Below are 13,167 nucleotides of genomic sequence, written 5' to 3'. Positions count from 1 at the left end.
GGCTCCTGGCTGGAGGAAACGTCACTTCGAAGCCCCATATTCCAAGGGTCAGTTAGCTGCCCCCCTGGAACTATCACGTGGGCCATCAAAGTTGAAGTAGCCAAACGTTGCAAGCCAGGAACCACTTTTTAGAAGCACGGCTGAGGTCCGCAGGGTGTCACAAGAGACAGATCCTCAATGGCCAAAAGTTGTACTTCAGTCTGTCAGATAAGTGTTGTCATAGTCCAGATTGGTTGCCCAAGAGAGGCATCAGCCTTCTCCAAGGATACCGCTGTGGACAGAGACTGGTAGCCCAGCAGCAGCTGTTCTTGTACTGTCTCAAAGATGGGATGTCTGCATGGGACTCCTAACTCTGTGGCCACTGTTGCCCCACCTGACCTGTGGACTGAGGAGTAACTGTAAGAACACCCCGTCTTCAGCACAGCACCCACAGCATCCTCCATCTACTGCTTCTGAAGCATCAGGACCCCAATCCATTGAAGTCTAAGGTAGTCATGCTGTAATTTTCCGAACTGAACTGGAGAATGCTTTGGCGGACAGGTAACTGTTGAGATACTCCTTAGTGGCCCCCCTAACCTTCTCCCTGTCCTATTTGGACACCCCAGTCGGGTGAACACAACTCTTACAAACTTTTCAAAAGTTAACAAACATTTGCTTGTATATTGCTTGTTTGCAGTTAAACTGAGATTTATGTTTTCTTTTTTTTATTTTTTTTTTTATTGTATTTCCAGAACCCTCTGGTGGATTTTATTCATCTTGGACTCTAACATTCATAAAAATATCATCTGTCTATAAATTGATGTATATTTCTTTTGTGTTGTGTGCCTTTCTTATGACATTGTTTGGTACTGTTAAAAGCCTTATGCTAGTTTCTTTAAGCCTTGCTGCTCGAATCCACAGCTACGTAGGGTTGAGCTAGAGGTTTTGTAAAGAAGCCTGACTGGACGTAAGACAGTTTTTGCGAGTGTATTAAATAAGGTCGCACAACCATACAGTGCACTGAAATCCTCACACTATATTTGCTCTTTGGAAAATTAAGGTTTAGATTCTAAACAATGTATGTGATTCAGCATTCTTGTATGAACAGATTGTCATTGTTGATCAGCACAATGGGCTTGCGGCTGCAGACAGCGTATGCATTCCAGTGCAAGTGCTTGTCTTGCCTGCTTCTCGTCTACAACACACAAGTGGGAAAGCACTTGCCTACCGATGGGGTGGTTGTACAAAGTAAATTACAGAACTCTCAGGAAAAAACATACAAAATGCACTGCTTCCATTCCCATCTCTACAGTATTATTATTATTATTTTTTTTTTTTTTAGGCTACTATAGAGCTCTGCAACACTCATGCAAATGATGCCAGTGCGCTGAAAGTGCTCTTCTCTTCCCTCATTTTGATAGCAAAGCTTTTCCACAGTTTGAACTTCCAGGTAACATTTGTTCTTCATTAATGCATGCTGTTTAGTGCAGGATGATGTGCAATGTAAAAGTTTTTTTTTCATATTAAATATATACATATATTATTTGTTTTAGGATCTTCCAGAATTTTTTGAAGATAACATGGAGACGTGGATGACACATTTTCATAGTCTTTTAACCTTGGATAATAAACTTTTACAGACTGATGTAAGTATAGTAGTTATATCTGATGGAGTCTAAAAGTTAGTTTAAAGATGAATAATACTTTCCATATAGTTATTTGGATTAACATGTCGGTATTATGTTTGGAAAAATGATGCTCATAAAAGAAATGTGAATAGCCTACTTCTTGAGCCTGAATTTTAAAGTGGAAAAATAAATAGAAGGAATAAGTATATTTTTAAGAGGAACAGAGATTGTTCTTTATCTAAATCTGTTCCTTAAACTCCATTAAGCTCATTTTGTTGGAACTTGGGGTTGTTAATTAATGGAAGTCTGCGGTGCAATTTGCTGGTATGCACATTCAGGAAGGAACTATTATTGGGTTCTTCAGATGGTGCACACTTAAAAAATTTAATTTATGTGAATATGTTTAGAACTGTGTAGATGGTTTGGTTACATAGCTGTGTCAGGCATTGTGGAAATATAGAACTGGAAAGTGAATGTACTTTGAGGTATGTGTTAAAAACATAATTGTTGATTGAATATGCTCTGTTCCGTGTTGGAGTTTTGTTTTACAGACTTATTTAAACTTCAATTATCATCCATGTCATGGTTATCCTTGATTTAATTTTACCTCCTAGTCCAGTCTCTGCTGCCTTGTATGTCACTATCTAAGTACCCATCTATTAGGAATAACACTTTAAACCTTCAGCAGAAACACCATATTCAAACAGAAAATGTGTGATCACAGCTGTGGGTGTTATATTCTAGAAGTTTGTTTTGTCCTCGCATGAGGCGCATATGAGAATTGGTGCCGGCCAAAGGATTTAGGGCCTGAATACGACCTTGGCGGAGGGGATTACTCTGTCCCAAATGTAATGGATATCCCATCTGTCATATTACAAGTTTAATTATATTCTATGTTACTTGTAAAATGGCTAAATGTATATCTGTCACTTTTGGGACGGAGTAATCACCTCCGCCAAGGTCGTAATCAGGCCCTTAGTCATGGAAAACTGAGCTCATCCCCTGGTAGCTGTAGCATGGAACATTTAAGCTTAACTTGGAGAATACAGGTAACTTATTTAGAAGTACCAAAACAGTTAGTCAAACACAACAACAAATCCTGTTCCAGTTTATAAAAATAAAAAAGCCAGTGATTTGGTAGACCAGGACCCAGACAAGATTTGAGGTCAACCGTGATAGAGCACAGGAACGATATACCAAGAAGATTAGCCTGGCTAGGGTCTTGATGTAGAGAAGTTTGAAAATTGACTGTCAGTTCTCAGGAAAAACTCTTCTCCATGTAGGACAAAAGTGACATTCACTCAGGCACCGTGGACTTCTGGTCAGATACTTTTTGCAGTTGGTCCCCTTGAAGCAAACGTTTTGAACAGGTTCCAACACTGCTTTTGGTCCTCAAACAGCCACTTGAATAAACATCCAAGGCTCCCATGATCTCAGTTGGAAGCACTTGGTTGTCCGGCAGAGGGTAACTGGAAAGTCCAGTCCAGTTGCCACTGGTCAGATCAAATTCTTTGCTGGATTATCCTCTTCAGCTTTTTTTCTTTCTATATATATATATGTCAGCCCTATTATCCTTAGATCTTTCTGTCCTTGGATTTCAAGTGGAAGGGGATACTCCGTCCCCGGGTCTTTTTTACATGTCTGATGTCAAGTGCAGCAGGTTCAGTACACCTGGTATCCTTTTTGCAAGTCCAGCAATGTACTGATGAAGGTTCCTCTGGGGGCATATTTGTGCTTAACTAGCTAGTAGGTGGAGGTGATTCCTGTGCACTCCATAACCTATGGAGTAGAAGTTACAACAGGCTACCCTACCCACTTTTTCAGTAGTTCCTGTTTGCCTTACTGCAAACAGGCCCAAAATGCCATGTGCCAAGGTATTTTCAAGATGGTGAAAATCTTTGACCACCCTAAACTTGGGCTCTGAGGACTGAGGGTGTAAGTGGGAGTGTTAAGGGAAAATAATCCGTACCCTCCCACATCAAGCAATAAAATCCAGTTTGAAGCAGGCACTGCATCCACAACAGATCAACAGAATTCTGGTAAGACAAACAGGGTCCGTCAGCAACAAGACATGGGATACACAAGAATTACTCCGGTATTGGAACTTTCATAGATTCACATGCTTGAATCCTTCACCGTCGTCGAGATGGGAGCCCCCGGTACATCAAAACCGCAATATATATATATAAGCGACTGCAATGAAAAAAGGCCCAAAGGCTTTCACTTTAGTAGCCTATATTTATCTCTTTGAGCAAAAAGGACCAAAGCAAGCCCCAGCCTCCCTCTAGAACCTTCCTGAGAGAAGCTCCCTTCCCTCAGATTTTCTACTGCACGTTGTGCTAGGGAGTCTCCATTGAGCTCTGCTCAGTCAAATCTCCAGAGAAGTTTCTCTACTTTTTTTTTTCTTCAGAAAAGGAGGATTTCTTCAGCAAGTAAGGGTTCATCGTCTTACTTTACTTAAAGGAGCTGTATTTTGACAAAATTCTTCATGTCCGTTAAGGAAAAGAAAAGTCTTTTCAGAGCCTGTAAGACCTGTGGGAAAAGACTTCACTTTGAAGACCCACACAAGTACTGCATTTATTGCCTCTATCCTGACCATGTAGCCAAAGACTGCAAGGCTTGCAAGACCTTTTCCGACAAAACCCTCAAAGACCGAGAGGGTAGGCTACTGATTTGGCTCCAGAAGTTGGAATCAAGATCAAACCCAGTGTCTGGTTCTGACAGTGAGGAATCTTCATCCTCCTCAAGAAAGCTACAGAAAAGAGGCAGACTTCCTCAAGCCCACCATTCTGAGGATCCACCTAGAAAGGCTCATAAAAAGACCACACAGGTGTCTTCTAAAGCTGGCAGTCCTTCCAGTTCTTCTCACAGGAGTTCTGTTTCATCTAAAAGACAATCTAAAGAACGTTTTGTCTCCTCAGAACACAGCAAAAGAGCCTTTTCTGAGCCTCCAACGCCACCTTCTGTGGTAAAACATGCCTTTAAGAAGCCGTCTGCAGAATCAGCATTGTCGACGGCAGTGTCTAAAGGTGCATTTACAGCCTCGTCGTTGACTGCGACAACATCTACTGTCTCTACAGCGGCTTCTTCCTCAATGAAGATCATTTCGTCAACGTCCTCGTCGACTACGTTTGTGGTCACTTCGCCCATCGCCTCCCCTCCGTCGACGATGCTGCCGGTGAGACGTCTACGATTATACTACCGTCATCTGCTTCCTCCTCGACGAGATTTTCTCTATCGTCAGTGATTTCTTCGACGATCCCATTGGCGCTGCCGTCAACGATGCAGTCGACGATGCTGATTCCGTCGATGATGCCAACCACGTTACCGTCGACGATACAGTCGGGAGTTAAAGGACATAGGAAGTCTGATTTCCTTTCGCCATTGGTGACATCTCCAAGTAGGGTATCAACGTTGGTACCTACACATCTATTGGAGCAAGAAGATTCGGATGATGAAGGTCCTTTTGGGGTTGCTCATAGCCCATCAGAATTGCATGTCAAGTGCCAGGATCTAGAAGAGGACATGCAGCATGATCGCACTCATATTATCCACAACCACACCAGTATCCCTATCAAGAGCAGATGTTCTCTTTGCCAGGATCGCTCATAGCAGACTTGCAGCTGATGTTGGATGTCTATAGAAGGCGGATTCCACCAGCTGGCTCGGAGGTACAGCAACCTTCTATCACGCCCTCTGTGCCACTTCCTTCTACTCCGGTTCATCCAGGTGTCCAGCCATTGCATGTACCACCACAGACGCCAGCTTCAATCCCTACACAGGATCTGTCCTCACCCTCCAGTGGATTCCCCTCCTGGTGACTTCAGGGGTTTTCACAACTTGCTAGAAAGAGCTGCAAAGAGATTTGAGCTGCCCATGCTCACGAAGCAATTGGACTGCTTCTTGTATGATTTCAAGGAACCATTTCAGAAAAGTAAAATCCATTCCAATTGTGGACTATATTTGGGATGAGGGCATCAAGGTAATGAAGAACCTGGCGACAGTCACCCCGGTTCTACCTCGCCTTGACAAATATAAGGCACCTAAAGACTCTCCGGCCTGCCTCACAAGCCATCCCAAACAGGACTCAGTTATTGCCCAGGCGGCGCAGTGTAGATCCAGGAACCCTTCAGTGCCAATCTCTACCCCACCGGACAAGGAGGGTAGAAGGCTTGATAATATAGGGAAACATTTTCTTTGATGGCTTCCCTTATAATAAGAGCTTCTAATTCTTTGGCTATCATAGGCAGATATGATAAACAGCTATGGGTGGACATTGCGCCCTATCTGGATCAACTGCCAGAGGATTCTAAAGTGGAAGCCGAGAAAGTCTTGCAAGAAGGAGAGAGGTCGTCTTCTGAAGTCAGACTGTGCTATGGATATTGCCACCATGGCTTTCCGACAGATGGCAGGTGCTGCGATTCTCAGAAGGCAGGGTTGGCTCTGGGCGACTTTGTTTAGACCCGAAGTTCAAAATAAAATTCTGGACCTTCCTTTTGATGGTGAAGCCTGATTAGGGAAGCACGCTGATGATGTGCTTCAGTCAATAGACGGACACTGACACAGCCAGGTCCCATGGCACCCTACAGTTTAAAAGGCAGCCTTTTTGGGAAGCTAGAGGCCGGGGGTATTCATCATATAGAGCAGGCATCCAATAGTATAGATACCCCTCTGTCTCTGCGGCATCTCATTCCTTTCACCCCCAGTTCCAGCAGAGAAAGCCTCCGCACGCGGCTTATTCAAGACCTTCACAGAGAGGAAAAGCTGGAAGGCAAGCGAAGGACACAGGCTGTAGACAATGACTTTCTACTGGCTACGAGACCTTCGGATGCAAAACTGGGGGCAGGGATTTCCCTTTACTTTCACAATTGGGGAAAGATAACATCAGACCAATGGGTCCTGAATCTCATTCAATTTGGCCATACTTAGGTATTCCTGCAGTACCCTCCTACAACACCTCCCCTCCCTCGAAGGGTGAAACACTTGCTTCTGCACAGGAAAGAAGTTGAGTCCATGCTCCTCAAGGGAGCTATGGAAAGGGTTCCACTTCAGGACAGAAGAAAGGGTTACTACTCTTGATTCTTCCTAGTTCCAAAGAAGCGGAGAAGTTGGCATCCAGTCTTAGACCTCCGGGATCTCAATACTTATCTCAGGAAACCATCTGTCCCTTCTAAATCTGGGGGATTACATGGCCACTCTCGATTTGCAGGATGCATATTTACATATCCCTATTTGCCCTTCCCACAGAAAGTACCTCAGATTTGTAGTAGCCGGAGACCATGTCCAGTTCAAAGTGTTACCCTTCGGTCTGAAATCGGCCCCCAGAATCTTTACCAAATGCTTGGCTCTAGTGGCAGCTTTCCTGAGAAGGCAGAACCATCAAGTCTTCCCGTATCTGGACGATTGTCTGGTCAAGGCTAAATCCTGGTCTAAGGTGCAGAAGTCTACAAGCGCTTGCACAGAGCTGTTCACGAACCTGGGCTTAACGGTCAACCGTGAAAAGTCAGCATTCCGGCCCTTATAGAGGAGATCTTTTCTAGGGCAATAATGGACACTTCCACCAACAAGGCAGCTCCTACAGAGGACAGACTGAGAAAGCTCATATCCCTCACGAGGCGCTTACAAAAAAGAAGGTATGTTTCAGTTCGCCTCTTCAAGTCCCTGTTAGGGATGATGTCCTCCTGCATTCCACTGGTGCCTTTCTGTCGTCTCAGAATGAGGCCCCTACAGGAGCAGCTAGTTCTTCAGTGGATGCAATCCAGTGGGTCTTTCGACAATGTCATCAGAATAACAAAGCCCATGATAATCACCTCTATCTTGGTGGACTCAGGAGTCTCACTTAGCGAGGGGGCTTTCTTTTCTTCCCCTACAAGCTCCATGGGTGATAACAACTACAGGTGCTTCTCTCGAGGGATGGGGTGCCTTCCACCAGCACCTGCGAGTCAGGGGCAAATGGAAGCCACATCAGAAGGTCTTTCACATCAATTACCTCGAATCGAAAGCTGTTCGACTGGCGCTTTGTGCTTTTCTTCCAAAAATAAAAGGTTCATCTGTACTCATCCAGATGAGCTACACTACAACAATGCATTATATCAACAAGCAGGGAGAAATCGGTTCTCTGCTCTTATCAAGAGAATCTCAGCGCATTTGGGAATGGTCTATCAGCCACAAGATAACCCTTTGAGCGGAACATGTCCCAGCCATACAGAACATCATTGTGGATTCTCTGAGCAGATCTCGATCGTCCAACCACGAACGGGAGTTGGATCAAGGAGTCTTGGATCAAGTCTTTTCCCTATGGGGAAAACCAAACTTGGATCTCTTCGCCACCCCGCAGAATGCGAAATGCCGGTTCTTTGCAAGTCAGGATCAACATTGGGACTCTTGGGGGAATGCGTTTTCCATGGCATGGTTAGGAATTTATGCTTACACTTTTCCTCCCATTCCCCTGATACCAAGAGTTCTGGTGAAGATCAAGATCGAATGCTGCAAGCTCCTTCTTATTGCTCCTGCATGGCCTTGTCAGTTTTGGTATACAGAACTCCTTCACCTCTCACAGAACCGCAGCATCCCTCTACCAATGATGCCCTCCCTGCTGACCATGAACTAGGGCCAAGTTCTCCACCCGGATCCGGCTTCACTTCACTTGATAGCCTGGCTCCTGAACACCATGAGTTTGCGCATCTAGATATACCTTCGGATTGTAGAGCCATCCTTGCCAGAGCTGCAGCTGAGAGTACCAGCAAATGTTATTGTCTGAAGTGGAGGAGATTTTTCTCATGGTGTGCACAAGTTCAGGTGCATCCCTTTTAGTCATCGCCGAAGCAGATACTGCCTTATCTCCTCCTCCTTGCCAGATCAGGTTTGGCTATTTCCTCAATTAAGGTCCACTTGGCAGCGATTTCCTGCTATAGGCGTACAGAGAACGTGCCTCCTCTGTTGTCTGCAAGGGTAATAAAGCTGTTTCTTAAGGGTCTGTTCAGGTCTTTCCCTCCAGTTCGGCCTCCTCCTCCATCGTGGAACCTTAATTTGGTCTTGTCTCAATGAAACCACCGTTTGAGCCAATTCACAAGGCGGATTTGAAGTATCTATCCTGGAAGGTTTCTCTCCTTCTCGCTCTTACCTCAGCCAGAAGAGTGAGCGAGATTCAGGCATTCACTATCCAGGATCCTTTCTTACAATTCAAAAGAGACAAGGTAATTTTACGAACAAACCCAAAATTTATACCTAAGGTCCTGTCGGATTTTCATATAAACCAGCCCGTGATACTGAAGTCATACTTTCCAAATCCATTGACACCAACAGAGCAAGCTCTGCATTCATTGGACGTTCAGATGTGCCTGAAGTTTTATCTTGACAGAACTGAACAATTTAGACAATCAAACCAGCTTTTTGTGGCATTTAGTGCTCCCCGTAAAGGCCGAGCATTATCCAAGCATAGGATTGCAAGGTGGATAGCCTCTGCGATTAACTATTGTCATACAGTGGCGGGAAAACACTTGCAGAATCCAGCGCGTGCACATTCAACAAGGAAAATGGCTGCATCCATCGCACTTTTTGCAGGAGTGCCCGTTCAGGACATCTGTTGGGCAGCCACGTGGAAATCAACGCATACTTTTGCGAAACATTGCTGTTTAGAAGAATCTCAGCATGGTGATATGGCGGTAGGACAAGCGGTTTTACAACATCTTTTCCAGTAACGGTGAGCTGTTGTATTTCTTTATTCCTTCTTTCCCGCCGGCCCAGTTTGCTTTGCGCACATTGTATAGATTTGTCTCTTCCTTTTAAGGTTGGGATATTTCTTATTTTTTCTTCTCAAGGTAACGTTCTTTTGTCATGTTAATTGCTTATCTAATGTTTTATCTTTCCTATATGATCTTTTTCTTCAGTGTTTCTGCTGATAGATATATGTATGTTACGGGACTTCATAGATATATGTATATAACTACATGTACAGCTATGGATTGATGCTATACAATGTGCTTCATTACTGCTTGCTATTCTGATTCAAGCATGTGAATCTATGAAAGTTCCAATACTGGAGTAAGACAATAAGTTACTTACCTGTAACTGTAATTCTCCAGTATTGGAATCTTTCATAGATTCACATGCGACCCTCCCTCCTCCACTGAGAAGCTCACTGTTCCTGTTTTTCTTCAGATACTCTAACACTTGTGCTTTAGAAAATCTGAGGGAAGGGAGCTTCTCTCAGGAGGGTTCTAGAGGTAGAGAGGCCTGATTGGCTGGGGCTTGCTTTGATCCATTTTGCTCATAGAGATAAAGATAGGCAAATAAAGTGAAAGCCTTTGGGCCTTTTTTCATTGTGGTTTTGATGTACCGGGGGCTCCCATCTCGACGACTGGGAAGGATTCAAGCATGTGAATCTATGAAAGATTCCAATACTGGAGAACTACAGATACAGGTAAGTAACTTATTTTCTTATCTTGCCATCCTGGCCCCACCCTTTCAAGTGTGCTGAAAGTGTTTCATATGGCTCAACAGACCAGTAAAGCAGGATTTCACCATGTGGTGTCAATAGGATGCCTACCGCCCCTACCTCTGAATATTCTGTGGAGTTTAGAGGAGTCCTCTCTACCCATTTAGGTCAGCCGAGTGTTTTCTCCTTGGAGTTATTTCATACCCATTCCCAAGCTTGAACACAGGATGAGAGCTGGCAGAGGCTTTTGCTTATTTGCCATGAGACAGTTAAGGCTGTAAAGGTTAACTTTCTAGAAGTTTCTTCTCAGTATTTATTAAAAATAAGACTTCCCCCCCATTGAATTGGATTTTAATAACTGTTAAATAGTGGTTTAATTATTTTTCTAGCCTGCTTATTCCAAAGATAGCAGTATCGGTATTTCGATCTGTATTCTGATTTTCTACATAAGACGGCTAGCCTGCCACAGGAAAAATAGCTTTTATGCCCTTGTCAGTGTAGGGAAATTATAACATGAATCTTATGCATGTCCCAACTTGTGGCTAGAAGATGTACATTGCTGTAACTTACTAATATTTAAAAGGATGTTTTAACCTGTCAAAAGGGTTAATTTAACAGGTCTCACAGGGTTAAATTGCAGCAGTCAGGCAATAATGGTAGACATGAAGTTATGTTTTCCTTCTCACACACGTGGATATCAAAATAAGTGTAGCAGTCCACAGGGTACATTTCATTTTCTGGGCTATGGGTGCAGTTTCTACACCCCATGCTATAAGGTTAGAGGAGAGTTAAATACGCCAATCGGAGATTAACGTGTACACTTGGCATTGGGCATCACCTCCACAGTGTGCAGCGTCTACACCAGCAACAAGAGTCTGCAAATAGTGTAAAAAGGGGCATTTTCTCTGTACAGCATACTTTGCTTCATACCTACAGCATTATCAACCACCAGCCCTAAAATCTTTGCTGTTCTTCTAGTTTGCCTTGTCTGCATTTTTCTGGTGGCTGAAGACCCAAAGTCTAAACTTATGAGCGTCTTGCTTTGTTTAAACCCAGGATGACGAAGAAGCTGGTTTATTGGAGCTCTTGAAATCTCAAATATGTGACAATGCAGCACTTTATGCTCAAAAGTATGATGAAGAGTTCCAGCCATACTTGCCTCGTTTTGTTACAGCAATCTGGAATTTGTTAGTTACCACCGGTCAAGAGGTCAAGTATGATTTGGTAAGTGCATGTTCTTAAATGTAGTAATCAAATCAAAAATAAATCCATGGCATTGCCCCCAAAAAGCACATTAGTGTGAGTTGTTTTTTAAACTTATTTTACCCCCTTATTTAAAAAAAATGTTTTTAAGGGGTTGTGGGGGGTAGGTCATCTTTGGCAGAGTTTTGACCAACTTCCCACTGATTCTTTCTGTAATGACTCCTAAGTTGCTTTCTCAAGACTTTCAGCCAGTCAGCATGGAAAGTGACATGCTTTGCAGTAACTCTGGATCTTTTTCGTTTTTCAAGTTAAAGATATGCTACGAGAGGAAAGAAAAGTAAAGTAATAACTTAAGTGGGATGGAGCCACAAAGGGCCATCTGTTTCTGTAGACACTTTATTTTGTAAACATATTTGAAAATAGACAATTTACTTTTGACTGATTCTGAAAGCATTGTGCAGATTGGTGAATATGAGATAAAGGAAGGTAATGCAAAATATGTCTTTATTTGAACGGATTCCGGAGATAATTTGGTTCTGAGGGTTTTTGGGTGTGTTTTTGATTCAAAGCATATCACAAATTCATTCAGTCTTTGAGAGATTATTAACTTAAATGTATTGCAAGAAAGATTTCAGCAGTGTATGTAATAACAAGCTTGCTAAATAAAGTGCACCAATCTCTAGATTAAACATTAAAATGATTATTATTTTTGGGCTAAAAAGCCTTTTTTCTCACCTTCTGTTTTGTGTTCGAGAACAGCAAATGTTGTTCACGAAAAGTCTGATTGGCTAGTGGCATAAAAGTTATTACATGCAAGAGTTCTTAAACTCAGTGTCACATAACAATACTCACGGTGTGAGTGTTTTCACTGTTTGGTAAATAGGGACACCGCAGAGGGCGTTCAAATGCTGTCTTCGTTATGTGGTTATTATAGAAAGATGGCTCTTTATAGGATGCTTTGTTTTGGTCTGCCCGAGAGCAAAGGATCTCACCCCTTGGGAGCAGAAATGTCCGGTGGTGGCAGGATAGTTAGAACTAGTCGGTCAGTACCCAGGTAGTGGTAGGATTTTCAGGGGGCACTTCTAAGGTGCCATCTGGGTGCATGTAATCATAAGTTAATCACTGGCATCAGTGAAGGTTTATTAATATGAGATGTCTGAGACCAGTGTCCAGCACATGTACTTAAAATGGGTTCCCTGTTCACTCACCATGTTTGAAAATCGGCAAAGACATAGGTGGGGCTTATCTGCTCTTGCCGATATGTCCTTTCATGTAATATAATGCCTTAGGGTTGTAAGGCCTGCTGTAGGGGTGACTTTTATATATTGCATGCAGTGTTAAGTGACGTGGCACACAGGCTGTGTGCCATGTTGTGTTTTCACTCTCAGCTGCACCAAGACACGCAGCTTGGGATGGCTGTCTTCCTGTGCTAGGTGAGGCATCCCTGAGGGTGCCACAATATGTGCTGTAGCGCTTGAGCTCGACTTAATGTCACAGCCTGCAGCTTTGGGGGTTCTGGATATGGTCAAATGTACTGCGTACATAGCCACCTCAATGGCCGTCTAAGGCAGTGTACTTTGGGGCTTGGGAGACTGAGCTCAGGCTTCATTTGTCAATCATGGGACGAGATAAAATCAGATGCTATGCTCGCTGATCTCTAAGAACAGCAGGGACTTGGCAGGAACAGAAGGCATATGGCTCTTTAATTGACCTTTCCTTTAAATTGATAATCACTGCATCAGCTCCTCTATCTTCAGTGAAATTTCTGATTAGTGTTGTGGGATGGCTCTCTTTGAATTAAGTGGTTTTCGCTTCGCTTACATATCCACTCCTGAAGTTGTTTCCTTTACCAAACACCAGCTGCTCCTGGGAACATCCCAATCCTCTGCAGGATAAGATATGCGCAGTGTAGATATTGTA

At 43.4% G+C, this 13,167-nt stretch overlaps 1 protein-coding gene across 2 annotated transcripts in view; it reads left to right on the top strand.

Annotated features, from left to right (window-relative positions):
• Positions 1-13,167, top strand: part of CSE1L (chromosome segregation 1 like) — a 296,982-nt gene that overhangs the window by 41,242 nt on the left and 242,573 nt on the right. For both annotated transcript variants that reach the window (XM_069243443.1, XM_069243444.1), the window contains 3 exons: positions 1,322-1,429; positions 1,533-1,625; positions 11,101-11,268. In XM_069243443.1, coding sequence (XP_069099544.1) covers positions 1,322-1,429; positions 1,533-1,625; positions 11,101-11,268 — 369 coding nt within the window. The remainder of the gene's footprint in view (positions 1-1,321; positions 1,430-1,532; positions 1,626-11,100; positions 11,269-13,167) is intronic.

This window comes from Pleurodeles waltl, chromosome 7 (assembly GCF_031143425.1).
Source record: "Pleurodeles waltl isolate 20211129_DDA chromosome 7, aPleWal1.hap1.20221129, whole genome shotgun sequence".
NCBI classification, from domain to species: domain Eukaryota; kingdom Metazoa; phylum Chordata; class Amphibia; order Caudata; family Salamandridae; genus Pleurodeles; species Pleurodeles waltl.
This window is presented reverse-complemented; position numbering and strand designations above follow the sequence as displayed.